At 56.3% G+C, this 27,561-nt stretch overlaps 2 protein-coding genes across 3 annotated transcripts in view; one reads left to right on the top strand and one right to left on the bottom strand.

The window, feature by feature from the left end:
• The window catches only part of PI4KA (phosphatidylinositol 4-kinase alpha), a 96,381-nt gene that overhangs the window by 20,172 nt on the left and 48,648 nt on the right, over positions 1-27,561 (bottom strand). For both annotated transcript variants that reach the window (XM_060119707.1, XM_060119708.1), the window contains exons 19-32: positions 26,977-27,027; positions 12,048-12,156; positions 11,583-11,719; positions 11,276-11,409; positions 8,941-9,023; positions 5,300-5,370; positions 5,100-5,224; positions 3,948-4,029; positions 3,712-3,795; positions 3,526-3,615; positions 2,922-3,041; positions 997-1,089; positions 407-563; positions 55-182 (exon numbers count right to left, since the gene is read on the bottom strand). In XM_060119707.1, coding sequence (XP_059975690.1) covers positions 55-182; positions 407-563; positions 997-1,089; positions 2,922-3,041; positions 3,526-3,615; positions 3,712-3,795; positions 3,948-4,029; positions 5,100-5,224; positions 5,300-5,370; positions 8,941-9,023; positions 11,276-11,409; positions 11,583-11,719; positions 12,048-12,156; positions 26,977-27,027 — 1,464 coding nt within the window. The remainder of the gene's footprint in view (positions 1-54; positions 183-406; positions 564-996; positions 1,090-2,921; positions 3,042-3,525; positions 3,616-3,711; positions 3,796-3,947; positions 4,030-5,099; positions 5,225-5,299; positions 5,371-8,940; positions 9,024-11,275; positions 11,410-11,582; positions 11,720-12,047; positions 12,157-26,976; positions 27,028-27,561) is intronic.
• Positions 16,527-22,568, top strand: SERPIND1 (serpin family D member 1). Its single transcript, XM_060119405.1, has 4 exons — positions 16,527-17,409; positions 20,122-20,395; positions 21,828-21,972; positions 22,377-22,568. The coding sequence occupies exons 1-4, from the start codon at positions 16,530-16,532 to the stop codon at positions 22,566-22,568; spliced, it is 1,491 nt and encodes a 496-aa protein (XP_059975388.1). The 5' UTR covers positions 16,527-16,529.

The raw sequence follows: 27,561 nt of genomic DNA on the forward strand, positions 1-27,561 counted from the left end.
CCAGGACTGGCTCTCCACCTCTCACCCCGCAGCTGCCTGCAGCCGGCGTCTTACCGGCACTTCCACTCCGTTCTTGCCGGCCAGCAGCCACTCCCAGCAGGCCAGGGCCGTCTCCATGCCGTGCTCGTTGAACATCTGGAGGGGACCCCAGCACAGGTGATGGAGGAGCTGCGGGTCACAGTCTGGAACCAAATGCATGCTGTTCAGAGGCCCCAACGGGTCGACCCACAGCCTCCCTGGGTCAGCAGGACAGTTGGCACCGGCCGGAACAGTGCTGGCCTTTTATTTACAGCCCCAACCCAGTCCTGTGCATGATGCCGCAGGGATCTCCCGGGGGAGCGCACGCTCTCTGCGTGGCCAAGACTCGCTCCCTGGGACAGCAAGGTGGCCCAGGCCTGGGCGGTACCTTTGCTGCTGATGAGCATGGCCGTCAGCTTGAACATGGCCTCTGTGTAGTGCTGAGGGTCACCCACGCCCAACGCTGCCTTCAGCTCCTGGACCATCATCTTGTTCAGGTCAGACGTCTGGCCTGTGGCATCTGAGAAGCGGATCATCCCGTACACCTGTGGAAGGTCAGTGGAGGCTCATGTGGCCTGGCCACCCTGACCATGGGGCTTCGTTGCCCACGTGGAGTGACACGCTTGTCTGGGTGCTGCCGCCACAGCGCACGGTGCCCCGGAACTCCTCCTCTAGAAACAAGTGCTGCTCCCACCATTCTGGACAGTCCCCGAGGGCAGGGACCCGGCCCTGACGTCTGAATCCAACACTGAGCTACAGCAGAGCTGTCTGCACGTGGGCTGAACAAGATCAGCCGTGCGCTTCTTGAGTCGGACACTACTTTTTTTCCCAAGAAAGGTGTTGCTCTCTTATTCATAAGACTTGACTAGAGAGGAGCTCCCACTCCTTCCAAGAACCAAACCTTCCCCCCAAGACAGACCTCCCGCCCCCACCAGGAAGGAGAGGACGCTTGAGGGCCCCGACCCGGCGGGTGGCTACCTCGCCTGCGTAGCGGTTGCGCAGGTTGAGGGATGCCATGAAGTTGGAGTAGTCCTTCTTCACGCAGGCTGGCCGCTCCGTGAGCTGAGTCGCCTGCAGAGACAGAACAGTGACTGCACACCCTCGTGGCCAAAGCCCAGTGCAGTGAGGCTGTCATGCTCAGACCCGGGTTATTAAAATCTCCAGCGATGGCAAGTGAATAAAATGAAACACCTCTAAACACGCTCTGGGGTCTGCCAGGTCACATGGAAAACAGTTTTAAACATTTTACTCTGAAACATCTCTGCAAGGCAGCTGGGACTACAGCTTTGCTCCATGACCAGCTACTTCACCCCCAATGGTGTGGCTGCCCACACTGGGAAGGGACCTCGGCTCACACGGCCCCCACTTCCCCTGCCTTGGCCTCGCCTCTCTAGTCTGCCCATCCCTCCAGGCCCCTCCTCCAGCTGGACCTGCCCAGTGTCCCCAGGGCCACCTCATACTGTCCCTTCAGCTCCGTTGCCTCCACACCAGCACAGCCAGTCGTCATACACGGACACTACTGGAGACAACCAATCCTCAGGTGCTGCGGTTTTGGGCAACTTTTTATTTTGGGGTGGTAGGAGTTGGGGGAAAGGTCAGGGGAAAAGATATAAACTGAGTAAAACTGAACCACAAACAAAAAATACGCGGTTTTCTCATAAAAATTTTAAGCTGGTTCATTTTTAAAAAGGTGACCTGAGAGTTCATTACATTTTTTGGAGACAGTGGCCTGGAGCAGGCGTGTGTGGGAAACTGGCTCTGCCACTCACTGTCCCTGACCTCGGCCTGCTCCCCAGGAAGTGGAGACATGGGGTCCTCTCACCAGGCTGAGCACAGTCCTGAGGGACCCAGAGCTGCCAGACCCTCCCCTTGCATCTCTCTGACCCCGCTCCTGTGCCCCGAATCAGTCCCCAGCCCACTCCCCTCTGGGCGGAGAAGTCAGCCAGGCCACAGGCTGCACCTTCTGCAGGGCAGGGGCTCTTGGGCCGGGGTCTCCCAACAACCAGCGATCAAAACACAAGGTAAAAACGGTCCTTCCCTCCTGAGCAACAGGAAAGGGAAAAACCTAACCTAAATCTACTTTTCTGTGGAAAAATCCCGAAATCTTTTAGGCAACATCACCTCAGACCAGGACCGAGCCCCGCTGGCCTCTGCCTGCGTTCTCAGCCTGCCTAAGGGGCGGCTCCCTTCCCACCTGGGCGCCTGGCCTCCCCTGACCCCAGAGCGGTCAGCACAGAGGTGCATGTGGCCACCTGGGCTCCCACGGACCGCAGAGGCCCTGCACTGGGCCCCAGGGTTGGGAGACGCCAAATCGCACCACTGCCGGACAGGCCACTGCTGCCAACCACCAGCTTTTTTTTTTTTTTTTTTTTTTGCGGTACGCGGGCCTCTCACTGTTGTGGCCTCTCCGCTCCGGACGCGCAGGCTCAGCGGCCATGGCTCACGGGTCCAGCCGCTCCGCGGCATGTGGGATCTTCCCAGACCGGGGCACGAACCCGTGTCCCCTGCATCGGCAGGCGGACCCTCAACCACTGCACCACCAGGGAAGCCCCAACCACCAGCTTTGAGGCAAGTCTCTGATCTGGTTCAGAGGGAACCCCTCAGCGCACGTGCTGCCCCTAAAAGAACCTCAAGCAGAACGAGATGAAGCCAAGGACGTTGGGTGCGGCTCGGTCCAATGGACGGCCAGGGCAGCATGACCATAAAACGTGCTGACCGTGTCCAGCAGGACATTTCGTCCATTGTGGACCTGATCCTGATAAAGGATCAACCTTAGAGCTCCGTCAGAAACACGGTGAGCAGCTCCCCCGAGCCTGGGGTCTGCCGCAGACACCGCAAGCTCCCCACGTGGGGGCAGGGCTCCCACGGCTGATGGAGACCCCGCTCCCCAGAGGCACACGTACCCCAAGGGTGGTGTTCTGCTTGTTGTAGCTGGCAAACTGAAGGATGCTCTCGGTGGCCATGGCCAGCCCCGTGTGCTGTGACAGCCCCGACACCCAGTTCTGGTGTTTGTTCAGGTATTCCTGAGAGGGGGAAGCGCCGTGTTATTTTAAAGGTAAAAGCAAGCCTTGTGCAGCATGTGTGAGGTGGGGGAGGGAACCCTGGCTCTAAGGCTGGCGTCGCCCGCCCTGATCCACTGAAGAGATGGCTCCACTCGGGCTGCCACTCCCTTGGGACCAGAGCCAGAGCCAGCCACTGTTCCTGCTGGCCTGCCGGGCCCCTGGCCATGCCACCCTCGCCCAGCCGGCATGCACCCCTAGTCCTACCTACCATAAGCGGTCGGCTCCCCTGGGCCCGCCCCCCAGTCCCACCGCACCTGCCCTCCTGGCCCCTGACCAGCATGCTCACCCCACAGGGTGTCCCATTACCCTGGGCCTGGACCAGTGTCCCTGGTCTGCTAGTTCACACCAGTGCTGTCGGTATTTCCAGCATGCTGTCTGGGTACAGCTCTCTGCACGGCTGGGAAGGAGCTCCCCAGGATGCTTTTTGATGATTTCAAGAAAGTACCTGTAGGTGAGACTTGGTGACCGTGGGCGCCCACTTCATGGCCTCCTGCAGGATCATCGCACAGCGTGCAGCGAAGTCCTTGACGATGCTCTGGAAGAGGGTGCGCCGGGCTGTCAGAGCTTAGTGAGCACAGGGCTGGACCATGTCCCCCAGAGCCTTGTGTTGAAGTTCAAACCCCCGGCCCACCTCTCGCGCTTCGCAGGTATCAGGAACGGTAATGCGATAGGGGGTGTCCGGAATGTCGTAGTAAGGCTGGTCCTTGTGAATATCCTGAAAGCACACAGGTCCCTCTTCCAAAGCAGGTCCCTGCGCAGCACCTCCCTCCCTTCCCCCACCCCTCCCATCTGTGATGGGAGCCCCCCAACCCCCCATTCACCGCTTGTGGCATGAGCTAGGCTCAGAAGGGTGGGCGGGGTACTCACGGCGCTCAGCGACAGCGACAGGGTCTGCAGGATGTCCAGCATGGTCTTCAGCACCGTCCCGCTCCAGAGCAAGTGGGGGAACCTGAACCCAGAGCCACCTCTCAGGGCCCAGAAGCCACCTGTCCAAGGAGCTGTGCTCCTTAAGGCCCCTCCCCACTCCTGCTGCCCAGCCCCGGCCACCCCGGCCCCATCATCTTGGTTATGCGCAGGCCAGACCACTCCCTGCTCCCCACAGGGATCCTCCCTGTTTTCAACCAGGGCCCGTACCCTCACGTGGAACATGGCAGGACAGGTGATCCTCGAACAATGGGGGGCTGGGGATGCCGACCCTCCACACAATAGAAAATCTGTGTGTAACATAGCTGGCCCGCCGTTTCCGCAGTTCCACAACCGTGGCTTGTGTAGCACTGCAGTGTTTACCACTGAAAACCCCCCGCTGCTCAAAGCGGGTGGCCCTGGGCCAAGGGGAGCAGGCTGCAGGCTCGGTGGCCTGGCTCAGACGCGCCCTCTGGCCCTACCTGGATGGGCACATGGTATCTGCTGCAGGCTCTGGGGATGCCTGCGGGAGCTGCAGGCAGGCCCGGCATGGCAGTGCACTGAGGCCGGCCCAGCCCACCGTGAGGGCCCTCACCTGGGAGGGCCCGTTCCACGAGCCTGCCGTGCCTCCCAACACAGCAAGGAAAGCCCAGGGTGGAACCAGCTCAGGGTGAGCGCTCCTCCTCCTAAGGGCCTGGGAGAAACTAATTTCACCAGGTCCTCTGGCCGGGCCCTGGGCTGGGAGACAGCACTTATGATGGCCGTGAGCGTCCCAGAGCAAGCCCAGAGCCCTGCAGCAGGGAGGGTGGGATCCGGAGAACAGGGACGTGACACCAGGTCAGGAGATGTGCTCTAAGTAGCACCGACCACTCTGAACAGGGGAGGGTTAGGCCACTGACTCCTCACTTGCCAACGTCCTGTGGGGGCTGCCCCGCCCTTTGAGAGCTGTGACTCTGAGTCCACTTTTCTCTGTACTGATGATGCAGGGTCGACCCTTCCCTGCATCCCAAATCTAGATGTGTGCACACAAACATATGCACACAAACGTGCACACACAATGCAAACATGTGCACACACGTGAACACACACACAGCACCAGAAGGAAACCGAGCTCACTTGTCCACCAGCCCAGACAGGTACTTGTCGGCCACCCTCCGGATGCGCTTGTGGATGTGGTTGAAGTTCACCAGCAAGAACTGCGCATGGCGCTCCAGCTCCTCCTCGTTCTCCTTGGTCTTGGCCTGGATTCAGAAGAGACAGGTTGCAGGCCCCGCATGGCCCCGGCAGGCGTGCGCTGGCACTCCAACAAGGCTTACTTTATCCGCCATCATGTTCAGGAAGGCGTCAAACACCTTGTCGGCAACGGCGATCACGCACTGCATCATCCCTGCAACAGGAGGGCAGGGCATCAGCGGAGGGGACCACCGTCTCATCTGTTGCTGATACAACACTGTCCCCCAAACTCTCAGCTTTACTTGCATTTCCCCCCATGGCCCACTTTCTGTCCCGGGACCCAGTCCAGGGCACCCCTTGGCATCCGCTCAGAACGGCTCTGAGCCCAGTAGTCTGTGCTGATTCCTTGGGCTGTTCCAGTCTTTCTGTCCTCCCCACTTCTGAAGGGCACAGGCATCTGGTAAGGTGTCCCTCAATCAAGGTGTGTGTGATGCTCGCTCATGCTTGGACCAAGCTCGTGGGATTTTAGGTGAAATGCCCTCCTGGTCGCATCTTATGGGGGGAGGGTGAAGTTGGTGCCCCCATCACTGGTGGGCTGGCCCTGAATGCTCCCTCTACCCTCAGATGCGAGTCCCCAGGTCCAGCCCTCACTCTGGGGCCGGCGGGGGGGGGCAGCGGCTCCCGAGAACCTGTACACGTCAAGCTGTGCAGAGCCCCCCACTTCTCCTGGAAACCATCTATCAGTGTGTTCTGCGGCAGCTGTCCCTCTGGTTCTTGTCGACATTTTCTATCTTCCGCATTCTTTCTCCTTTTAGCAACTGGAATTCCACCTGAAGGCATGTCCCTCCCCGTGTTTTATTTATTCAACCATCTAGTCAGTAGGGACTCACTGACGCTCATCATTTGTGTGGCTGCTCCCTCTGGTCGGCTCCTGGGCCCTGCGACACACCTCCCCACCTTCTCCTTCTCTCTTTTTCCTCTTGTTTCAGCGTGACCTTGCTTTCTGGCCCTGCAAGGCACCCTGGGCTCAGCCTATACTCTCCCTGCCCCAGCTCTCCCTGGAGTCACCATTCCTCCACAGAGCCCGGGTTCCTTTTACTGGAGAACAGTGTTCTGAGACCAAGATCTGGGCACTGGGTGTGCTCAGTGCTGATGGGGTAGAGCACAGTTTTAAAAACAACAGTGGGAGAACCGCATTGTTGGCGAGAGAACTGTGAGAAAACACCAACGCGTCCTCCACGACACACCCTGTGTAGCTAGGACGGTTGGTGGCCATCCCTGTGCTGCCAGCGGAGGGGGCTTCCGGGCCCCCCACTGTCCTTCCTTGCCAGCCCCACAGGAATCAAACCAACCTCTGGAATGTTGTGCAGGGTCACATGGAGCAGCACCTCACAGTCCCTGGGGTGATTTCTCAAAAGATTTCTCCAAGGACTGATTTTTCAACAGAAGAAAAAAATGGTACCCAAGACACCTGGGAGTTAGTTCTCCACTGGCAAGAACAAGTTGCTCGAGTCGTCAGTGTGCTGATGGCGCTGGCGTGGGAAGGTCTCCTCACTACTTGTTTTTTTTTTTTTAATTTATTCATTTTTATTTATTTATTTGGTTGCACCAGGTCTTAGTTGCAGCAGTTGAGCTCCTTAGTTGCGGCTCACTGGCTCCTTAGTTGTGGCTCACAGGCTCCTTAGTTGTGGCAGGCAGGCTCCTTAGTTGCTCCTTAGTTTGCGCATGCAAACTCTTAGTTGTGGCATGCATGCAGGATCTAGTTCCCTGACCAGGGGTCGAACCCGGGCCCCCTGCATCGAACCCCTCCCCCCTGGGAGCTCGGAGTCCTATCCACTGTGCCACCAGGGAAGTCCCAAGACTTCTCACTACTAACTGTATCAATGCCAAACTTATTAACCTTAGAATCATCACTCAGCATTCCTCAAAACATTTTCCCACACTGTTAATCAACCAGACCTTTGTGGATCTAGCAAATCAAGGATGCTTGTAAAAAAAAAAAAAAATCATCCATCCAAGAGCACTTGGAGAGTAAATTAGGAGAATGTGTAAAAGAGAGTAAATCCATTGAATAATCTGTTCAGACTGGGGAATATCTGCAGGTATGTGTCCACTGACTCCAGCAAATTTCAGAAAGCATGATTCAAAAAAATGCCTTTAAGAATAGTAAAACACTGTTCATTGAATCTGAAAAGCTAATTCTTTTTGCAATCAATCAATAAAAACAATATTTGTTTAAAAAGATTCTGTAACATAACTTCATGAATAATTTCTTCCTAACATTTTAGGAACTAGTTTAGTTTCTTAAAAACTTTTCTGAGAATACTTGAAATGATTGCTAATACCATTTACTGAATAAATGCGTTATTACATAAGAAACATTAAAAAATTTGTGGATTGGGCATACTAAATTTCATCAACTATTTAAACACATTTATAAACTTCATCATATTCTTCTAAGCATTTAATTAAAGCATAGGTCTAATATTTCAGTCCCTTCAATTTTTAAATACCTTATAAATCAGTACATAGACCAACACAATGATGCTACAATTTATCAGTGTCCTTATACTAAAACTGGTAAACAGTGCCAGTACCATGCATTTAATTTTTTTTCTTTGCTACCTCAATTTTAATATGTCTTCATGTTTTAATTCCTATTCTTATCTTAGGTTCACCTCAGTAAGGTTCTGGTGATGGGACATTTTGATACCCTAGAGAGGTTAATTCTACTTCTGTCTCCCTGGGAGTGTCGTCCTGTTGGGACTGGTCGCACGGAGGCCCTGTGAGCCCAGGGTCTGGGGACACTGCATCCTGGGACTTGTGAGTCCTCATGTTTCACACAGACTTTTGTATCCTGAAACTTTCCCGGAAAAGAAGGATGCAGTCTTAAATCAGATGTGGCCCACAGGTCCTGGCCTGCTGTAAACATGTGGTAGCGAGTGGGGTCTCCTTGTGGGCAGCAGGCCTGCTGAGGCATGGAGCCCCCACGGCAAGGAGCGGGATACCCCCCAGCGAGCTCTTTGCTCTCCGCTAATGAGCGCCTCTAACAGGCTGCTTGCGGGACGTCTCTGCCCATCACCTGCTGGGCGCCCTTCCTAGCTGGTCACTCTGAGACCAGGTGTGACCTTACACAGCTGCCCCGCCTCTCCCTGGACCATGCGGCTCTTTCTTGCTGCTCCCTCTTTCCTGATTGCATGAGAAAAACAACTACACGTCCCTACTTCACACTTTAGTGGAAAAAACAAAATTATAATATCGTATATATAATCATATATAATATATATGTAATCTCCTAATGTATTTGGATATATACGTCCTAGTATATTTGCCCTTCTTTTAAGCAAGATAATAGAAATACTGTAGCCATGCTCGAATTCTGATATCTGTTAGCTGGGAGCCCCTGCAGCCTGATTCTCAGTCCTCTCAGCCTGCCTCAGACGCCTGAGAAGCACTACTGCTCCTTGGCCACAAGATGCCCCAGGTCCATCCAGACCATCCGAGGAGCCCAGGGTCCCTCAGCAGAGGACGGTGTCTGGGACTGAAACCTGGGGGCTGGAGCACATCTGAGCATCAGTGCTTCTGCTCTCGGGCCCCTGGCAGCAGAGGCAGAGCCAGAAAGATGTATATGCTTTAGGGTCAAATGTTTTATACTGATCTTTCCAATGTAGTACATAGCCTCATGAAACTATTTCCTCAACACAGACAGAAAACAGGATGCAGTATTCTTTTTTACACTATTAAATCTCAGTTCATTATGAGAAGCCCGCAGAAGTCAACTTACCAGACTTGTCTTTCTGAATAGCTTTATCCTCAAAGTAGCAGAACATTACCTGGAAGCGGTCAGGATCTGTCGAGCGCAGGACCCTAGAGGGAACAGCTCAGAGTGAGTCTGAAGCTCTGGCCCCCTGGCAGATGGAATGTTGCCCGGGCGGATGAGGCTGCGAGGGCAGCCGCCCCCTGCGAGCCAGGGGTTTTAAGGGTCACATGCACAAGGTCCTAACGGCACCAGCTGCATGTCCATCAGCCAACGGCGCATCAGACAGCCACCAAAATGAGAGGCAGCTCTCTGTGCTGTTACAGAATATTCGAGACTTTCGGCTGGGAGGAAAGGGCGAGGTGCAGCGGGACAGGTGTGAACAGGTATGATCCCACATCCCGCTGTGTGCGGGTGGGATACACGCATGAGCACATGGCTGATTTCTAGAAGGGAAAGCTAAGAGATGGCAACAGGGGGCCTCTCTGGACTCAGGACCAGCAAACGGAGACGTGCATTTCTCCTCCTTAGCGTCTTTTCTACCATCCAATTCTTTTCTTCTCTATTCTGCTTTACGCACCATGGACATTTTTACAAGTAAAACAATATCCCTACCCTTAAGGGAAAAAGGAAGAGAAAGGAAAGGAAGGCATGTGCTTGAACCAGGGCCCCGGTGCAGGGCGCCTGGCATCTGGGGCTCCACTGAGACAGCCAGGCGCGTGCTCAGCAGTGCGCGTGGATGACGTCCGCACCCACCCTCTCAGATTAAGGCTCCACGGGAGCCAGGGGCTCAAGCGCAGACACTCTCCAGCGCCCTCGTGCACATGGCGCGGTGTGCTGTTGTCTGAAAGCTCTCCTGATAACTGGCGGCTGGGATCTAAGCCAGGCTCTGGAGTAAAGGCTTCAGGGCTGCTTCTCGGTGCTGACAGGAGTCCAGGGGATCTGGCAGGCAGCCCCCGGTGAGAGCTGGGCTCTCAGAGCCGCCCGCCAACTAGAGAGCCCGCCCGAGAGCCCTGGGTCACTGTGGGGCACACCGGGGAGTGGACACAGCCCACAGCCCTGCCTGCAGGTGCTGGAGGCCAAGCGGGCCCAGAGACCTCTCCAGGAGCTACACGTGCCAGGATTAGACCCAGGCTTTTGCTGTTTTGGTTTGGCTTGGTTTTTCTTTGAAAATATATTTTGTAAAAAAAGACCAGAAGGAACGATACTAACCACTACAGATGGTGCTGGTGAGCAGAGTGGGTTTCTTCCCTCAACTATTTCCACGGTTTTGTATAATGTTCTCCTATTACTTATACAACTGAAAAAAAATGTGTAATGAAAAAAGAAAAGTCAAAGTTCCCTTGGCTGTGGGGACTCTGGGACTGCCAGGAGGAGGGGACTAAGGGGGGGAGGACTCACTCCCACTCACCCAAAACAGCTTCCATCTGGTTTATATGTCAAGCTTCCAAGCAAGATCCAATCTACTGGAGGGTCTCGTGGCACCAAATAAAGGTTAAAATAGTGGCGTTGTCCAAATATCTCTCGCTTTAAGAATCAATACTTTCCATTTTAAGCGGTTTGAGAAAGACCTTATTCTATATCTAACTGCACCTGTCTTGTGACCTAAGCAAATGTCCTCCTGCAGCCCCCCACAGCGGGTCCACAGGGTGGGCGGCTGGGCTCTGGACGTCCTGCTGCTGCTTCCAGTCTCCCTTTACAGGGAGGCAGCAGGCACTGCCCTGGAGACCATGTGGGTCTCAGGCCAAATCAGGGACCGTGACCTTGGGCAGCTTCTTTGAGCGCCTGGGCCGTGGTTCCCTCCTGTGAAGTGGGGTGTACAGTGCCCACCTTGTGGGCTTGCTGGGGGGCCTGTCAGTGCACGGAGCTCGTGCAGCTCCTGTGGGGCCGGCGCTCCATCCATGTTAGTGCTTCTAGCTGTCAGCTCCCTGTGGTTGCAGAGGCATCCCAAGTGTCAGGTGCCCCGGAGGACTGTTTGGAGCAGCCCCCCACTTCCCGTTTGCTGTCTGTGCTCCAATGTGGTCCTGGAACCAGCCCCGGGGGTGCCCTAGAGCGTCTCAGAGAGGGCTGGTTCCTGGCAGAGGCTCTGACCCGTCAACTGCACTGAGTTGGTGGCAGCTCTGGTGACAGCTGAGAACCTGTTCCCTCGGGGAGGTGGCACCGGCGTCAGACCCCTGGTGTGTTACTACATGTGGCATCCAGTGATCAGGAAGGACAAGCACAGGAGAAGAGCAGAAGGGGTTTGGGGTGGTTTTTCTAAGACAGCTTACTTGTTAGGAGGAACTGAGAAAAGCCCAAGCCTGGAAGGAACACAAACATAAAACCAGCTCAATCGGGGGTACGGGTGGCAAAGCTCACGTACCTCATGTACTCCAGCCGGTAAACGGACAGAAGGTAGGTGGACATGGCGAAGTCCAGCTTGTTGATGAGGGCGGACACCTCGGGGGCCGGGTCCAGCAGGTTGATGATGGTGCTACGGAGCTCGCTCAGCTCGGCCTGGGGACGAATGCCAGGACTGCTTGGGCACGGCTGGGTGTGGCTGCTCCCCCAGATGCAAACCCCGGGGCCGTGCCCGTGAACCAGACACGCAGGACTGGCTCTCACTGTCCCAGAGGGCTTCCCGAAACCCTGCCCGGTACCACCCATCTTTGGCAGGCGGGCATCCTTACGGGGGTGACTGTGTCATTCTTCATGGCTGAGTTGTATTGGAGGACAGACCGCAGGGGCTCTTTGCTGGGAAAGGTGAGCAGGGGGGACTTGGTGGCTATTTCACAGACGCCCTCGTACCACTCTTCCGGCCAGAGTCCTGCAAGAGAGCGCGGGCTGAGGTGCCTCCTGGCTTGAGAAGAGCTCCGGCAGGGCCCATGCTGAGCTTCTGGAGTCGTGGGTCCTCTGGTTGAGCCACTGTCCCAAAAATGTGGCACAAAAACGAGTCTATTTCCTAATGGGGGCAGGTTTCCCTAAGGTATGTGGTGTTCCAAGAACCCTAAACGACTTCGGGAAGTGTTCCTTGAGGAGGTGGCAGCCGCACTGGGCCTGTCTTGTGCGTGGGCACAGGCACCATTAGGTCGGGCCCTTTCTCACCTTGGTCCTTACGCTGCACTGTCCTCCCTGGGGCAGCAAACGTCCCCTACCTGACCCCTCCACGGCGAATCCCATCAGCACGGAATAGAGCCAGAAATCCCGGAAGAGCTTCTGCAACCGGGGCTTCGCTTCTTTGATGGGCGGCAACCGCCGGGTGAGCTGATGGGCCGAGGAGAGAGGGAGAGGTGGTTACCTGCATATGAACTTGACACCTACAGGCGTAAGCTCGAGACCCATTCTCCAGGCTTCTTCTCAGAGAATAGGTCAGTCAGACTGGGCAGGAGAAGGCACTGGGCACAGTAACCAGCAGCCCTCAGAAAGCTCGCCCAGAAACGCTCCTGAGCCTCTTGTATGCGGGGCGGGCTCTGCACTGGGAGGGAAAAGCCCTTCGGCCTCGTTGGGAGGCAGGCAAGCAGCATCCCAGAGCTCCTGGGGACCCAGGGATGGGGCGCTTGGTGTTCACAGGCGGGCAGGGAACAGGGAGTAGCCGCCTGGCCACAGGAGCACCAGGCCCAAGGGCCAGAACCATGGCGGGCGGGGCAGTGACCTTGGGCAGAACCCCAGGGTGTGAAGCAGGTAAAAGCAGAGTGCTCGGGGGCAGGGGTGAGGCTGGAGTCCCTGCGTCCCTGTCCCCATGGTGTCCCACCCAGTGTGTGGCAGGGGAAGGCGCCTCGGGTATGGAAAATAGTTACATGTGTGCACAACGCCTGGTGGGCAGGTGGACCCTCCAGAGTCCCCAGCAGAGGTCAAGCCCCCACACAACCCCCAACCTGCAGCAAGGGGGGCTCAGTGGTCCAAATGCTTATGATCTATGAGTACCAAGTATGGGCTAGGTGCTGGCCAGGATTCGCCTCCTGCTGGGGCCCGTGTTCGATCCCTGGTTAGGGAACTAAGACCCTGCAAATAGTGCGGCGTGACAAAAAAAAAAAAAAAACAACCCACCACAAACTAAAAATAGAAATGATCACGGAGCCACGGCCCCCTGCGAACACCTGAGTGGATGTGAGCATGGGAAGCACCAAAGTACGGCCCTGGCTATCCCACAACGGACAGCAGAGCGGGGCTGCATGTCCTGCAGATGGCAGACAGGTCCGGGCCAGGGTCTCCTTGTGCTCTAAGTCTCTACCTGCACCCTCCCCTCTACTGTCCATGGAGGAACAGCTGACAGGAGGGTGGGGACACCTTGCCTAGCAGGCACGTCACCCCAGAGCCCAGGATGATGTCAGGAGCTGCGATCACTTAGAGGAAGAACGCGGAGCTGGAAGATGCGAGAGGGGCCCTCCCATGTCCAGGGGAGCATCAGAGCCGCCACCCCCGATGCAAAGCCCTGGGCCGCAGAGCGTCCTGGCTGCTCCTGTAAGCTCATCCACACAGAGACGGTCAGGCCTCCAATCACTGGGAGTCACAAGCCACTCAGCGGTGACCAAAGACACAACGAGGGCTTTGTGCTGACGAAGCTAGTTGAGCAGTGTTTGATCTGGGATGTATTTACTTTGGAAAACGCGACAGCAGTCCAGCACCAAAGGTCACACTGAAGCCTGCTGGTGACTTTGGCCGATTCTGTCCCTGCAAAGCCAGTTCTCAGCAGCACAGAGGTAAGTAGGTTTCTAACGTTTCTGCCGATTATGAATTCTTATTTGAGGTAGTTAGAGATGGGTAACTGGTTTGCTTCCCTATCCAACTACATTCAAACGCTCTCTACACCATCTTAGAAAGGGTAAGAGGTTTTGTTAAGCTGCCTATGATAACATTCTGTCAGTTACGCTAGTGGACTATCAGCCAACCGGGGAGGAGGGACTGCGCTAGGTTAAGGACCTGAACTGGGAATGGTGCTGGGGGCTGTGGGCGGGCACCCTAGTTCTGGGGCATCGCAAATGGTTCAGAAAAATGACGTGTGTCACACACGCGCACACACACGTACGTACATAGAGAGACCTGGCGAGTCTGGAGACGCAGGTACAGGGTGGGTGTTCTCTGTGCCGTGCTTTCAACTCGTTTGTGAGTCTGAAGTTATTTCAACCTGAAGGGTGTCTACAGCTCCATTACCCCCACTCCATCTGGGCCGGGAGACAGCAGCCAGGAGGGACGAGGGACCACAAAGCCCAGCCCCGCTCCACGCAGCCAGCCTGAGAAGGCGCCACAGGAAATGCGCAAAAAACAAACTTTTGAATGATTTCCCTTTAAAAAATACTGCTTCTCTTCAAAGATAGTAATCTGGATTTAAACACAACCTAGTGATAATTTTAAAGTATCTTCTTTAACTCTTGTGATACTAAATGGCAAAACAACAGGAAGATTTACCTTTCAGGTACCTAATTTTTTACCACCTGAGATATATTATGAGATACCTTCTGCTTCTTCTTTTTTTTTTTTTTTTTTTTGCTGTACGCGGGCCTCTCACTGCTGTGGCCTCTCCCGTTGCGGAGCACAGGCTCCGGACACACAGGCTCCGCGGCCATGGCTCGCGGGCCCAGCCGCTCTACGGCATGTGGGATCTTCCGGGATAGGGGCACGAACCCGTGTCCCCTGCATCGGCAGGCGGACTCTCAACCACTGCGCCACCAGGGAAGCCCACCTTCTGCTTCTTCTGATGAGAGCATAATGCAAAGTGTTTTGGGCTTTTCATCGTATAATACAGGAATAGGAAGAAGCAAGTACAAGAAGCTTCCACACGTACTATCTGAATACAGGAGCAAAAAGACACGAATGTTTTCAACCTCTGCCTCCCTGTCTGGTCTCAGATTCCTTTTCCTGAACTCTTGTTTATTGAAGTTGGGTTTTTTAAAGCTTATTTTAACCTGAGAAGGATACTTTCAAGTGTAGCCTAGCAAGAAGACCTCTTCTTTTCTCACTTTTTCAGTGTCTTGCCATTAATACCCACGCCCAATTCTACCCAGAACCTGGGCCCGGTTCCGCCGGCAGCCACACACATTAGACACTGTGTCCTGAGTGCAGGCAACGTGTGTGGCAGCCTCGGCTACGGGCTGGGGGGAGGGAAGGGGACAGGAAAAGATAACAGACAGTTCCAAGTCAGAAACCATGTGACTTTCTTCTCCAAAATGTCGTGATTAGAGGAGTGTGCAAGCTGACTGTGTTAACAGTGCTGCAGAGAAGAGCCGAGGTGGGGACTGGGGCAGGGACAACGGTGCTGGCACTCCAGGCCAAACGGGCAGAGCCCTAGACACAGGGAAGGGGCTCCACTAACCTGGGTCTAATCTAGCCACTGGCACATTCAGGCAGGCTCAGCACCCCCGATATGCACAATGCTCTGCGCGGGGAGCTGAGTCACCAAAGCCCCTGGTCCAGCACCGGCGCCCAGAAGAGGCTCCGCCGAGAGTCACTGCCATCGCCAGCACACCATCTTCAGGCCTAACAAGTCCCGATATTTACCTAACAGGAGCCAGTGATTCTTACCTGGCCTGGAGGGGAAGCAGACATTCTGTTCCTCAAAAACGTACCAGATGGTCACCCACCTGACAAACCTGACAAGACACTCTCCTCTTTCTGAGGTGATTAGAAGGGATGCTGGGATCCTGCATGACTGAGCAGCAGTATAAACACCTGCTGTCACTGTCCTGGAGACACAGAAGCATCGAATAATAGCTCATTTCCCAGGATGCAATTCACAACCAGGAAGGAAGCAAGAGAAGGACAAAGCCGTCTGGCAGCCAAACTGACGTGACAGGTGGAGGGATGGGAGACAGACGGCTCATCCCACAGTATCTGTTAAAAACGTGCTTTGTTTACTTAAATAGAGGGAGCGCCCCTCAGGCCTTCAGTAAGAGCTTTCTGACAGCACCCTCACCCAGACCCTATACACCTGGTGAGACTATTTGTAACCCCAGCCAGAAACACTTCTGTGGGAGAGCTCTGGTCCCTCCTGAAAGCAGTGGGAGCTGACTGACAGATACAAGGAGAAAACGTACACCTGCAGCGAGGTGTACCCTCATCCCCCATGGCTGCAGGAAGACCGGCACCCACCATGTCCACTGGGCCCCCAGGTGATCCCTGCACTGCAGACACAGTCCAAATCACACAGATTAAACCACCCCAAATAACTGCTAGCACAGGAGGTGGAGCCTCAGCCTGCCTGGCGCCCCCCCCCACCACCTGGCAGTGTCCTTGTGAGCTGTGCTTTACTGCACATGGGCCCCCATCCAGCTGGGGGACCTGTGTGCCTCCAGGGCCCACCCAATATGTCACTTGAGGAAGGGACACAAAGTTCAGTGAATGAATGAAAAGGAAACTCCCTGGGGCCCCTGAGCCCTATGGTTTTGCACACTTTCAACAAGGGGTCTGATCTGGGCCCAGTGGTCCTCCAGGCAGGTTCATGAAGCCACACAAAATGTCAGGCGTCTGTTTTATCTTCAGCAGATCCTAAAATGGTTAGAGACTGGCACCCCTGGGGCCCTTCCTGGGTCGTGGCTGGGGGCCTGCAGAGGTGTGTGTGTGAGTGTGTGGGGCGGGGAGGGGGCAGTCTGCCAGGCTGCCCTCACCACGTCCTGCTCTCCCTCCAGCTCCTCTCTGCCAGAATGCAGCGCCTGCTGCACCCTCTCGTGGTGTCCCTCCTCCTGGCATCCATATGTGGGAACCTCAGCCCTCTGGGTCAGCTTGATAGCGGAGGGGGAGACCTCGAGCCTGAGGACCCCCGGTGGGGGCAGCTGAAGAGTGGAAACCTGAGCAGACCCCTCCTGCCTGCCGACTTCCACAAGGAGAACACAGTCACCAACGAGTGGATCGTGGACGGGGAAGAGGACGACGACTACCTGGACCTGGAGAAGATCTTCGGGGAGGATGACGACTACATTGACGTCGTGGACGCGGTCTCGCCCGTGGACCCTGGGACTGGCGCCAGCAGCGTGCTCCAGCTCTTCCCGGGCAAGAGCCGCATCCAGCGGCTCAACCTCCTCAACGCCAAGTTCGCCTTAGACCTCTACCGGGCGCTGAAGGAGCGTGTCGGTGCCTCGGACAATGTCTTCCTGGCGCCCGTAGGTGTGTCCACAGCCATGGCCATGCTCTCCCTGGGCCTGCGGGGGGACACCCACGAGCAGGTACACGCTGCCCTGCGTTTCACCGACTTTGTCAACGCCAGCACCACATACGAGCTGGGCACCGTCCACAACCTGTTCCGGAAGCTGACCCACCGCCTCTTCCGGAGGAATTTCGGGTACACGCTGCGGTCCGTCAGTGACCTGTACATTCAGAAGCAAGTTCCAGTCCTGGACGACTTCAGAGCCAAGGTCCGACAGTACTACTTCGCCGAGGTCCGGGCGGCTGACTTCTCTGATCCCGCCTTCATCTCCCAAACCAACCAGCACATCTCGCGGCTCACCAAGGGCCTCATAAGAGACGTACTGGAGGATATGGACCCCGCGACTCAGATGATGCTCCTGAACTGCATCTACTTTAAAGGTAAGAGGTGGCGACATTTCTCAGGGCAGACGCGCGGGCGCTCTCAGCTCACAGGTGGGCCGAACTGCAGACTCTACTTCCATTCCCCTGGGAAACCCAGACACGGGGTCAGCTCGCAGGGACAGGGAAGGTCCTGATGAGGTGACAGGGCAGCTGACACTTAGAAATCCTGCGCTTTACACCTCGCCACAGCCTTGAGAGACGGCCACTGTTATGAGTGTCTCCATCTTACAGACAGGGAATTAAAACGCTGCTCCGGAGAGATGGCGGTAAGGGGCAGAGCCAAGCTCCAGCCTCTGTTAGATCAGAATAACGCAAAAACCTTTCCAGCATCAGGTCAACCTGGATCTGAGCTTTTTCGTTTCCTTTCCCAACAGATAAAATGCTGACAAAAGGTTCACCCTACGTAACTGACATTCACATCCCCACTCCTTTCCAGGCAGGTGGGGGCGGGGAAATCAACCCTTATGTCTAGAGCAACTGTTCCGGGCCAACACCAAGCACCGAGGCACTTCCTAAGGAGGCCCCCCCACCCCCCGCCAACCACCCACACCTGCGCACACACAAACACACAGAGCCCCAGGACTCTAGAGATAAACAGGCACGGGTCTGTAAATACCAGGCCTCGCTTTTAAAATGCCCTGATGAGACCTGAGCCAGGAGAAACCTCTACTGCCCTCCACCTGCCCAGCGAGCCGAGGGCACACATGAAGAGCGGGGTCACTGAACACTAGTGCGGTGACACGCAACCACTCTCCCCTCTGCCACCAAGGACTAGTGGGCACCAGCCAGGTCAGTCCTGGGAGGCCACGTTCCCTGGTTGGTCAGCTCCAGCACAGTTTACGGAGGTCCAGGGAGCCCCTCTCCTGAAAGTGGCTGAGGGGCAGTGGGGCCAGAGTACCCACCGGCCGGGACACCCGCTCCGTGCCCAAGCCGAGGCCCCCCGCGGCTGTGCGGAATGCTGCCAAAGGGCAAAGCAGGGGGAGGGAGCCAAGACAGGAGGAAGGGTTCAGAGGCTGAGCCAGACCCCTAGCTCCCCGACGCCAGGCACAACGCCAGCCTTGCGGTGGGCGGGTCCAGGCTGAGGCTCCAACAGGCCCGTGACAGGCACACGGGACATATTCAGTGAACACACACATGTCCTTTCATCCCTGGCTGGCGGCACAGGTTTGGGAATGAAAACTGGAGGTCAGCCCTGGTCTCACTCCCCTAACCATGTGGCCTCACAAATCCCACTGTTACATGCTCAGTGGGTCTGATGTTGCCAGTGACACTCGAGAGTAATTTCCTGTGTTCAGGGGTGACTTTGACAGTGAGTGGGAGACCCCTGGGTGGCACCGAGGCCCTCAGCCCTGCCAGCCTGTGGGCACCCCGACTTCCAGAGCCTCTGCCTCAGCGCAGTCAGTATTCAGAGCAGGCAGGGACACGTCCCAACACGGGAACCAGGGTCACGCAGACGGCAAACGTGGCGGCAGGGCACATGAATCCTTGCCCACACACCGGAAGGCTTGCTGGATCAGGGCTGGGAGTCAGAGAGATGAAACGCCAGTAGCACCAGCTCTCATGGGTGCATATCGCAACAGAGTCTGGATGTGTAACTCTTAGCTCTAGCTCCCAAATCTCTGTCCCTACTTTGATTTTAATTTCAAATGTTACGAGCACTCTGTAAAACACAGTGAAAACAGAGGCTGGGCCTCAGGAGCAAAGGAAGGAGAGAACCTGGGAGAGGCGGGGCAGCTGCAGCAAAGCTGGGAAAGCCGTGGCTGGAGCCCAGGGGAAAGGGGGTCTCCCCCAGGGCAAATGGCACAGTCTGGGGCGGGGAGAGACCAGGGACACTGCTCACACCTACCATGCACAGGGTGGCCCCCCGCAGAGAGCTGCCTAGATGCCTGACTCACAGGGCTGAGCAGCCCTGGGCGGAGGCCGGCTCCGGAGAAGGACCCAGATCAGAGGCGGGCGGGCACTGCTGTTATGCCTCCCCCAGGAGCCTCCTGCTTTTCGGACACCCTGCCCCACCCACCAGCTGGAAACCTTTAACAGGTCACTTGGCTTCTCCCCTCTGCTTGCTCATCTGTGAGATGGGGGTGGTGAAAGCCCCGCCCCTCACGGTTGCTAGGAGTCGATGTAGCACAGGAAGGGGCTGGAGGAGGCCTGGCACATGGCCAGTCTCAGCAGTGGGCGGGCGGCCCGCACTTCCAGTTACTAGCATCTTAGAGCCACACAAACACGTTCCCACTCAGGCACACGAAGCTGCCCCGAAATCCAAAGTGAAGGTGGCAATGGCAGTGCTGCCTCCCCAGGCATCCAGCCAGTCCCCATAGAGCTGATGGCAGCTCAGGGCCCTCATCTTACAGAGAGACATGCAGAGGCCCAGGCAAGGCAGGTGATGTGCTATTTAATGTCAGGATCTAACCCAGCATTCACCTGGTCTATTCACCCCATCTGCCCTCATCCGCTTCCTACGAGAAGCCTCTGAAACAGTGGTTCTCAGTGTGGCGGGCGGGCCAGACCAGCACACTGGTCTGGCACACTGGTCTCAGTGTGGTCCCCAGACCAGCAGCATCAGTATCGCCTGGGAACCGGTGAGAAACTTAAACTCCTGGCCCAAACCAGACCTGTGGGTTCATATGGTGGGGGTGGGCCATGCAGCCTGTTTGAACAAACCCTCTAAGAGAGCATTTAAACAAAAGCCTGTTCCTGCTGACCTCACAGGGTCCTGGGTGAACAAATTCCCAGCGGAAATGACACACAACCACAACTTCCGGCTGAACGAGCAAGAGGTGGTCAAGGTCCCCATGATGCAGACCAAGGGGGCCTTCCTGGCGGCAAGCGACCAGGAGCTGGACTGCGATGTCCTGCGGCTGGAGTACATGGGGGGCATCAGCATGCTGGTGGTGGTCCCGCACAAGCTGTCCGGGATGAAGACCCTCGAGGCCCAGCTGAAACCCCAGGTGGTGGAGAGATGGCAGAAGAGCATGACAAACAGGTGCCTCTGGGGCCAGGGGACTGGGGACCCAAGGATGCTGGGGCTGCAGTCACTTTAGGGAAAGGGGCATGTGCCCCCTGGGCCGCTGTGACTTCAGCCCAAACTTTACGCTCGGTGAAAGGAGATCAGAAAGCGTTGATGAGAAATGCACTGGTACTCTGTGATGTGGGGGCAGGAGCGACCTGGCTCTGCCACACACTTGCCCTGACCCCCTGGGGTCGCTCGCTGTGGGCCTAGAACCAAGACGAGCCCCCAACCCAGTATGAGAAGCCCCGAGGTCCTCCAAATCCCCTCAGGGCGTCACTCACCATCTCACAGTCAGGACCATAGGTTGCGCTGCTGGATCAGCGCAGGAAGGATGCACAGGTCACCTCCCTGTCTTCCTGGATCCCGCCGGGACCGAGTTAACAACTGAACCTGGTCTGGGCCTCCTTTCAGGACCAGGATACAAGGAAATGCAACTGAGGGACAGGCAGGCTCTTAGGGGCAGGTCTACCCAGGTAGCTGGGCAGGCAGCAAGCCCTGTCACTTTCTCCTTAAAACCTGTTCTGTACCCGCCTCCTTCCTAACCGCACTGCCCACGACCTTCGCCCTGAGCCAGTGGGGGCCTGACCAGTCTGCCGTCCCATGCTCCGTCTACCTGCCACGAGCCACCAGGCAGCGTCCCCACCTGCCTCTTCCTGCGAACTCTCTGTGGACTCCCACCCACAGGATGCAGCCCGCTTGCTGCCCAGCCTGGCCCACACGCTGCTCTGCTCTCCCCTGTCCTCCTGCCCTGAGTCCTGTGCTCCCTCCAGCAGGCCCTGCTCAGGGCCCCCAGATCTTGTCCCCCATCCTCCAGGATGGCCCAGTGGTTAGGCCTGTTCTCGTCACTCGGACGCTAACAGGTGGTCTTTACACTTTGCTGCTTCACGTATGGGGTCCTGGCGCACCAAGAGGGAAGGAAGCTCCTGAGAAGGGGGTGCGTCTGGCGTCTTAGCCCCACAGCGCCGTCAAGGATGGAGAACGCTAGCGCTGGCTAGTACAGAAAGCACTCTTTTTTTAAGTGCACTGAGCTGCACTTCAGCTCCTTAAACAGTAAAATACCAAATGCCTGAAAGCAGGGACCCAAGTGAGAGAATGATGTCAGATGCCTGAGCCATGAGCCAGTAACAGCTCTGCCGCCTGGCTGGTAGGACACAAACCATACAGTACCGAGGACATGACCGCATAGCAGTAACCATGCCTCAATACTGAGTGCTGGGATTACAATGGGATGGTCTTTCCAAAATCCTCCACTGGCAGGACGAGGATATGCATTTTAAGAAGTGTTGTGTCAATTCTGTGGTACACGGACTGGAAGCGGGTGTGTGTGTTTATGGACGTTTAAGGGGAAACGTGATTCCTCTGCAACTTGCAGTTAGTAGAACCGGCCCTTCTCTTCCCTGACCAGGACACGGGAAGTACTCCTGCCCAAGTTCAAGCTAGAAAAGGACTACAACCTGGTGGAGGCCCTGCGGTCCCTGGGGGTCACAGCGCTGTTCGACAGGAACAGCAATATGACGGGGATCTCGGACCAGAGGATCGTCATCGACCTGGTAATGCCCGTCCTCTGCCTGTCCCCATCCCACCCCAGGTCTGCCCCCTTTGGAGCCCCTGCTGATACCAGAGAGAAGGCAGGTGCCTGGGAGCACCCCGGCCCAGCAGGCCTACTATGGCAGAGGGCCCAGAGCGTGAGCAGGGGGTTCTGGGGACACGGTCCCGCCCGCAGAGTGCTGTGGGCAGCCCTGAGAGGCCATGGTGCACAGTGCAAAGGTGACACTGTTCACACCACACCCAGCTGATGCGTGAGGACCGAGTCCCAAGGGCCATCCTGCCCAGCCACGTCCATGCCTCCCCTGCGGTTGCTTGGTCCCTTCCCTGAAGAACACGAGACTACCCCCCCTTGCCCATCTGTGAGTGACCACCGCTATCTGACAGCTTCCCTTTTGTCCTGACGCAGTTCAAGCACCAAGGCACCATCATGGTGGACGAGGAGGGTACGCAGGCCGCAGCCGTGACCACCGTGGGGTTCATGCCATTGTCCACCCAGGTCCGCTTCAGCGTCGACCGGCCCTTCCTGTTCCTTGTCTATGAGCACCGCACGGGCTGCCTGCTCTTCCTAGGCCGGGTCGCCAACCCCACCAGGTCTTAGCGGTGGAGGCCGGGGCGTCTCGAGTGCTCTGGGGCATCCGCAATTCCATTTCCCTTCCAACAACGACCACGAGGCGCTGGGGTGGTGACCCCGTGGCTCAGGCCACCTTTCTGGGAGACATGGACGAAGGACCGCGATGCTTGCCACCATCAGGGCTGCACAGCCCAGAGGTCACCGCAGCTGCAGCACGGCGGCTGTCTCCTAGAGGGTGTCGGCGCCAGACAGACTGGCTCCCTCCACCTCACAGCAAACCCCTCCCCGGGCCCAGCAGCCCCCCTCCTCCACTCTGTCACCCAAAGCCTTTCCCCCCCAGGGCTTCCCACCTGACAGGGAACATGGGCAGGAGCTGCCCCCTCCCCAAGGCCTGGGGTGCCCTGGCCTCGGGCTCAGTCCTCTCAAGGCCCAACCTCCTGAATTGAGGTTAAATGTCTCTGCACCTGCTTTCATCTCATGGCCGCCCAGAGGACGGCATGTACCCGTAGCCATGCTTTCCACCCTAAAGATAAATAAATATCGCCACTTTTACTGGGTATAATTCTACTTTTATAACGTCAGATAACTAAAAAAGGCCACATTCAAAACAGCTGACACCCCAGCAGTGCTAGACATTGACAGAGTGACCTGAGTGCCCAACAGTGACCCAGAGCAGGCACATCCTCGGGCTCGGATGTGGCAGTGCTGCTGCATCCTGGGGGCGGGGGGGCATGGATGGAGCTGTGTGGGGGCTCCGGAAACACCAGTCTGTATGTGTGGCACACGCTTCAGCTTCCATCCCCAGACACAGGGAGACCCTCAGACGTGCCTGCGGTGGGTCTGGTTCGAGAAAACGGGCAACGTCCAAGGACTATATTTCTGGACCCTTGATTCCGGGCAAGACCAGTGGAATCCACACAGGCTGCTCAGAAAGAAGAGCGCAAGGCCTCCGCAGTGTGGGGCGGGGTACAGCGCCGGGGGCTTCAAAACTGCCACGTGTGTGGCCTTCAGACTGGGACCCCACGGGCCTGCAGTAGGCAGTGGGCTGGGGTCGAAGCCTGGTTGGCCTGACTCCACAGAGAGCTTCTGACCCAGCGAGACTGACACAGTCACAGGCAGCAAAGGGGCGCACGAGTGCTCCCTGATGTGGAGGCTGGGTTATCCCCGTCCTCACATCAACCTGGGGCTTCCACTGTTACAGAGGGGGAGTGCTCAGCCGCAGGCCTGAGTCCCACCCTGGCCCTGCTTTCACCCCTCACCCTCTCCCCCTGCCCCCTCCCCACTGCCTGAGCCAGGGCCCGTCCAGTGTCTGACACCCAGGGCAGGGGGGCCTTTCCTTGTCATCCCTCTTGCCCTCTCAGGGAACCTGGGCTTGCTGACCACCCTCTCCAAGTCCTCCTCTATTCTGAGTCAACACTGTCCTCTCCTGGGCTTGTCTGACACTTCTGGTCTTGCTGCTGTTTCCTCTGGCTCCTCCCCCACACCCCCATGCGCATCTCAAGATTCCACCTTCAGCCCTTCCCACATCCCCCACCCAGAAGGCATGAAGACACGTGGCCCAGGCTCCTCTTCAACCCCCAGGGGTCAGAGAGCTCCAGCCCCTCAATCTGCTCAGAATGCCCTTGGGCCCCCTTCAGAAACGAGATGCCTCCATGCAGCAGATATGAACCCAGAGCACAGGCCTGCGCCAGGCTGCCTGGGTTCCACTCCCGGCTCTGGCACTTTGAGGCAAGTTCTGTGCCTCAGTCTCCCGTCTGTGAAACGGGGATAACACAGTCCCTATCTTGCAGGCTATTGTGAGGATGAAGTGGGTTACTGTCTCGAAGGGGTTCAGGTCAGTGCCTGGGTTACCGCTTCCAGCCCAGGGGTCCCTAACTGGGGGCCTACCTGGGCCCCTCCCCCTTCCCTTCCTGAGGTGAAGTGCAAACCCTTGAGGACAGACGCCACCTCCATGAGGAAGAGGGAGCAGCTTTCACACAGGTCTATGAATTGAAAGTGTTAGTCCCCAAACATTCTTTTACAGGCACCAAAAGAATAACCTGTCCAAGGCCACACAAGCTGCACGTGGCCCGGGTGCCCAGCCGAGTGGAATGCATGGACATTTTCCGCGCTTTGTGACAGCGGGGCAACTATGTCTCCAGCTGTAGGTTCAAGCAATGGAATCAGTGACATTTCTGAAGAGCATCACAGATTCACAGGACAAAGACTACCAAACGCAGGCAGGAAGGAGCCTCGGAGGCCATGTGAGCTGGCGCCCCCACCCCAGGCTCCCAACATCACTGATAAGGGAACAGCTGCATTAGGGCAGAAACCCATGCTTCCTGCCCAGAGCCACTGGCACATCCACTCAACTAAGTCACTGAAGACACAGTGTCATCGAAAAATCCAAAACAGAGTATCTTTTTCTTTAAAATAAAAAATTTTTAAAAAGAAGTATAAAACATTCAAGCAAACAAACAAAAAAACTATGGAAGTTAGCTTCTCCCAGAAGGTCCAGGGTTAGGGTGAGGGCTAGAACCAGAGAGCAGAGGCAAGAACCACGGCATCTGGACTCTGTGTTGAGCAACAGAATCAAATATTTGTTTCCTCCTCCACAATATAACCATTAACTTGTTGACACAATGATACTTATTCCGTTCATGTAAAGGTCACCGTATTGGAGGAGACATGGGTGTTTCAGGTGAGCGTGTGCTAGCCTATCACTGCTAACATATCTTCCCGCCGTGATGCGCCAGCCCCGCAGAAGGTCACCCCATCTTTTTGAGACTCTCTGCTGGCAGAGCAGGTGCGGAGAGACTGGGACACTCTCCCAGGACCCTACATGCAGGGCCAGGAGTCCAACCCTGGTCCCAGTGACCCTAAAACTGGTGTGCCCCCAAACCTACAAGTCATCGCTCCCCAAAAGTGCGCCGAGTGTCCCCTATAGATTTCTTCCGTGCATTTATTAAACTATAAACAACAACCGCCAAGCACACTTACAAGCTCACAGGCATACAGACGGGTCAGAGAACTGTGGGGCTCAAATATCCCAGAACTCGTTAACTTGAGAGGCCCCCCGGGTGTGCTCCCTGTCTACCAAACCTGCTCTCCATGGAGCCCTCCACGGGCCAAGGACTTCATGCCCCTCGCCCTTCCCTCCAGGCCAACAAAGTGTCCTCATGGCGCTTCTCAACGCACTGTGCGCGAGTCGACGTCAACCATGACATCTTTAGAAACCGACCCATGGGTGCTGGTGTAAACCGTCAGGGTCCCAGCAACCCACAGGCCCTCGAGGGGCTGTGGGGGCCCTGACTGCAGGGAGAGGCAGGAGGGCTCCCAGGCAAAGTGGGAGGCATGAGGCAAGCCCAAGCTCCAACCCTGCAGCACGCTTGGGGAGATGGTGTCCTGGAGCCCGGCTGAGTCAGCCACCTTTGGGGGAGGGAGGAGGGGACAGGCAGAGGGTGGGGGTGGCCTGAGGCGGAACCCCCCACCCCCACCCCGGACATAGCCCGCGACTATCAGCCTCACTATCAGAGCCAAGAACGATAAGCCAGTTAGCTGCCGGTTCCCATCCGCCTTGGCTGGCTGACACCGGACCCCCAATAGTCCCCAGACTCAAATGACGAATGCCCACAGAAGCAGGGACTGAAACCACTTTGCAGAGATAGGAGAGGGCTCGCCAACCGCCCACTGGGCCTCGAAGCCCCTGGGTCACCACGCAGCCGGAGGTCAACCTCTCCACCTGCGGGACACCCACATAAATGCTCGAGGCTCGAACGAAGAGGGAGAACTGGAGGCGGAAGCAGGGGCTTAAGCAGAAGGCAGGCTAAGTGGGAGCTCAAGAATCACCAATGAAACAAAGCTGGATGCGGGCCTGGCTCAGGTCTGGCAGCTGGGAATGCCTGGGCCGGGAAAAGTGACATCTGTAAGGGTCACTTGGGAAGAAGTGGCCACAGGCTGAGACAGGACAAGACGGACACCGGCCCTTGACTACGGCAGTGCTGTGGCAGAGACAGGCCTGAGCCATCCCCGACAGGGCACCAAGGGCTGCAGCCCCAAGGCCCAGGCACCAACCAGAGGCGCCCCAGGCTCACCATGGGGGATGGGGGGTGGGGGGAGGGGTTGGAAGCAGCCCCTGCAGGCCAGTCAGAGGCACCTGAGCAGGGCGGGAGCTCAGGGAAAACCTAAGTCAGACCCCCACACCCGAGGAACAGGCAGTAGGGTCCTGGTCAGCTGGCCAGGGGTTCAGCCGAGCATGGAGAAAGGGAGCGAGGCAGCGAGGCAACAGCAGGCACACGCCCACGGGGCAGTCGCGGAAGCTCCGAAACACAGCCACAGCTGCAGGATCCCTGCAGCCTCAAAACAGCACCTTTCAGGGAACTCGCTGCAGGTCTCTGGGCAGCACTCAGTACGAGCACCGCACCTGAGTCCCAGACACCAATGGGCGGGTACTCACCACAGCGATCACAGGGATGAGGACGCCCAGGTTCCCCGCGCTGCTGGAGGCCTGGAGGAGAACAGAACTGAGTCACTGATGAGCCCACGCTTCTTTCATTGAAAAGGAAAAAAAAAAAAGACCTAACACAGTGTCATGAAAACTGAAATTCCTTAATCTACACGAAACAATGAAAAAGATATACAAAGAAACATGTATAAAGATGCATAATCTTAACAGCAAAAGAGGGAAACAATTTGAATGTCAAACAGGAGAAGGATTACATAAACCGTGACAACTCTGCACAAATATCACAAGCTGTTACAGAGACAGCACTCTGAAAAGCACTGTCACCTTAAAAAGTGCCCAGATCAAACGTTAAATGTAAGAAAGTATGTTCTCACACAGTGCCAACTATGTAAAATAAATAGATTTGCATAAAACACCTAGGAGAAAGTCTGCCAAAAAGTTAACGACCATTGTATCTGAGGAGAGAAATTTTTACTCTACTCTTTATAGGTTTCTGTATCTTTTCTATAATGAATACACATTCTTTCCAAATCTGGGAAAACTTGGGGGTTACTTAAAAATAACTAAGTAAAAAGT

The sequence above is a fragment of the Mesoplodon densirostris genome, chromosome 15, assembly GCF_025265405.1.
Source record: "Mesoplodon densirostris isolate mMesDen1 chromosome 15, mMesDen1 primary haplotype, whole genome shotgun sequence".
Lineage (NCBI taxonomy): Eukaryota > Metazoa > Chordata > Mammalia > Artiodactyla > Ziphiidae > Mesoplodon > Mesoplodon densirostris.

Excerpts from the sequence above, each read along its gene's own strand:
- SERPIND1 (XM_060119405.1), top strand. The coding sequence starts at position 16,530 with ATGCAGCGCCTGCTGCACCCTCTCGTGGTGTCCCTCCTCCTGGCATCC. Across the intron at positions 20,396-21,827 it reads CAGAAGAGCATGACAAACAG|GACACGGGAAGTACTCCTGC; the intron begins GTGCCTCTGGGG and ends TTCCCTGACCAG. Across the intron at positions 21,973-22,376 it reads AGAGGATCGTCATCGACCTG|TTCAAGCACCAAGGCACCAT; the intron begins GTAATGCCCGTC and ends GTCCTGACGCAG.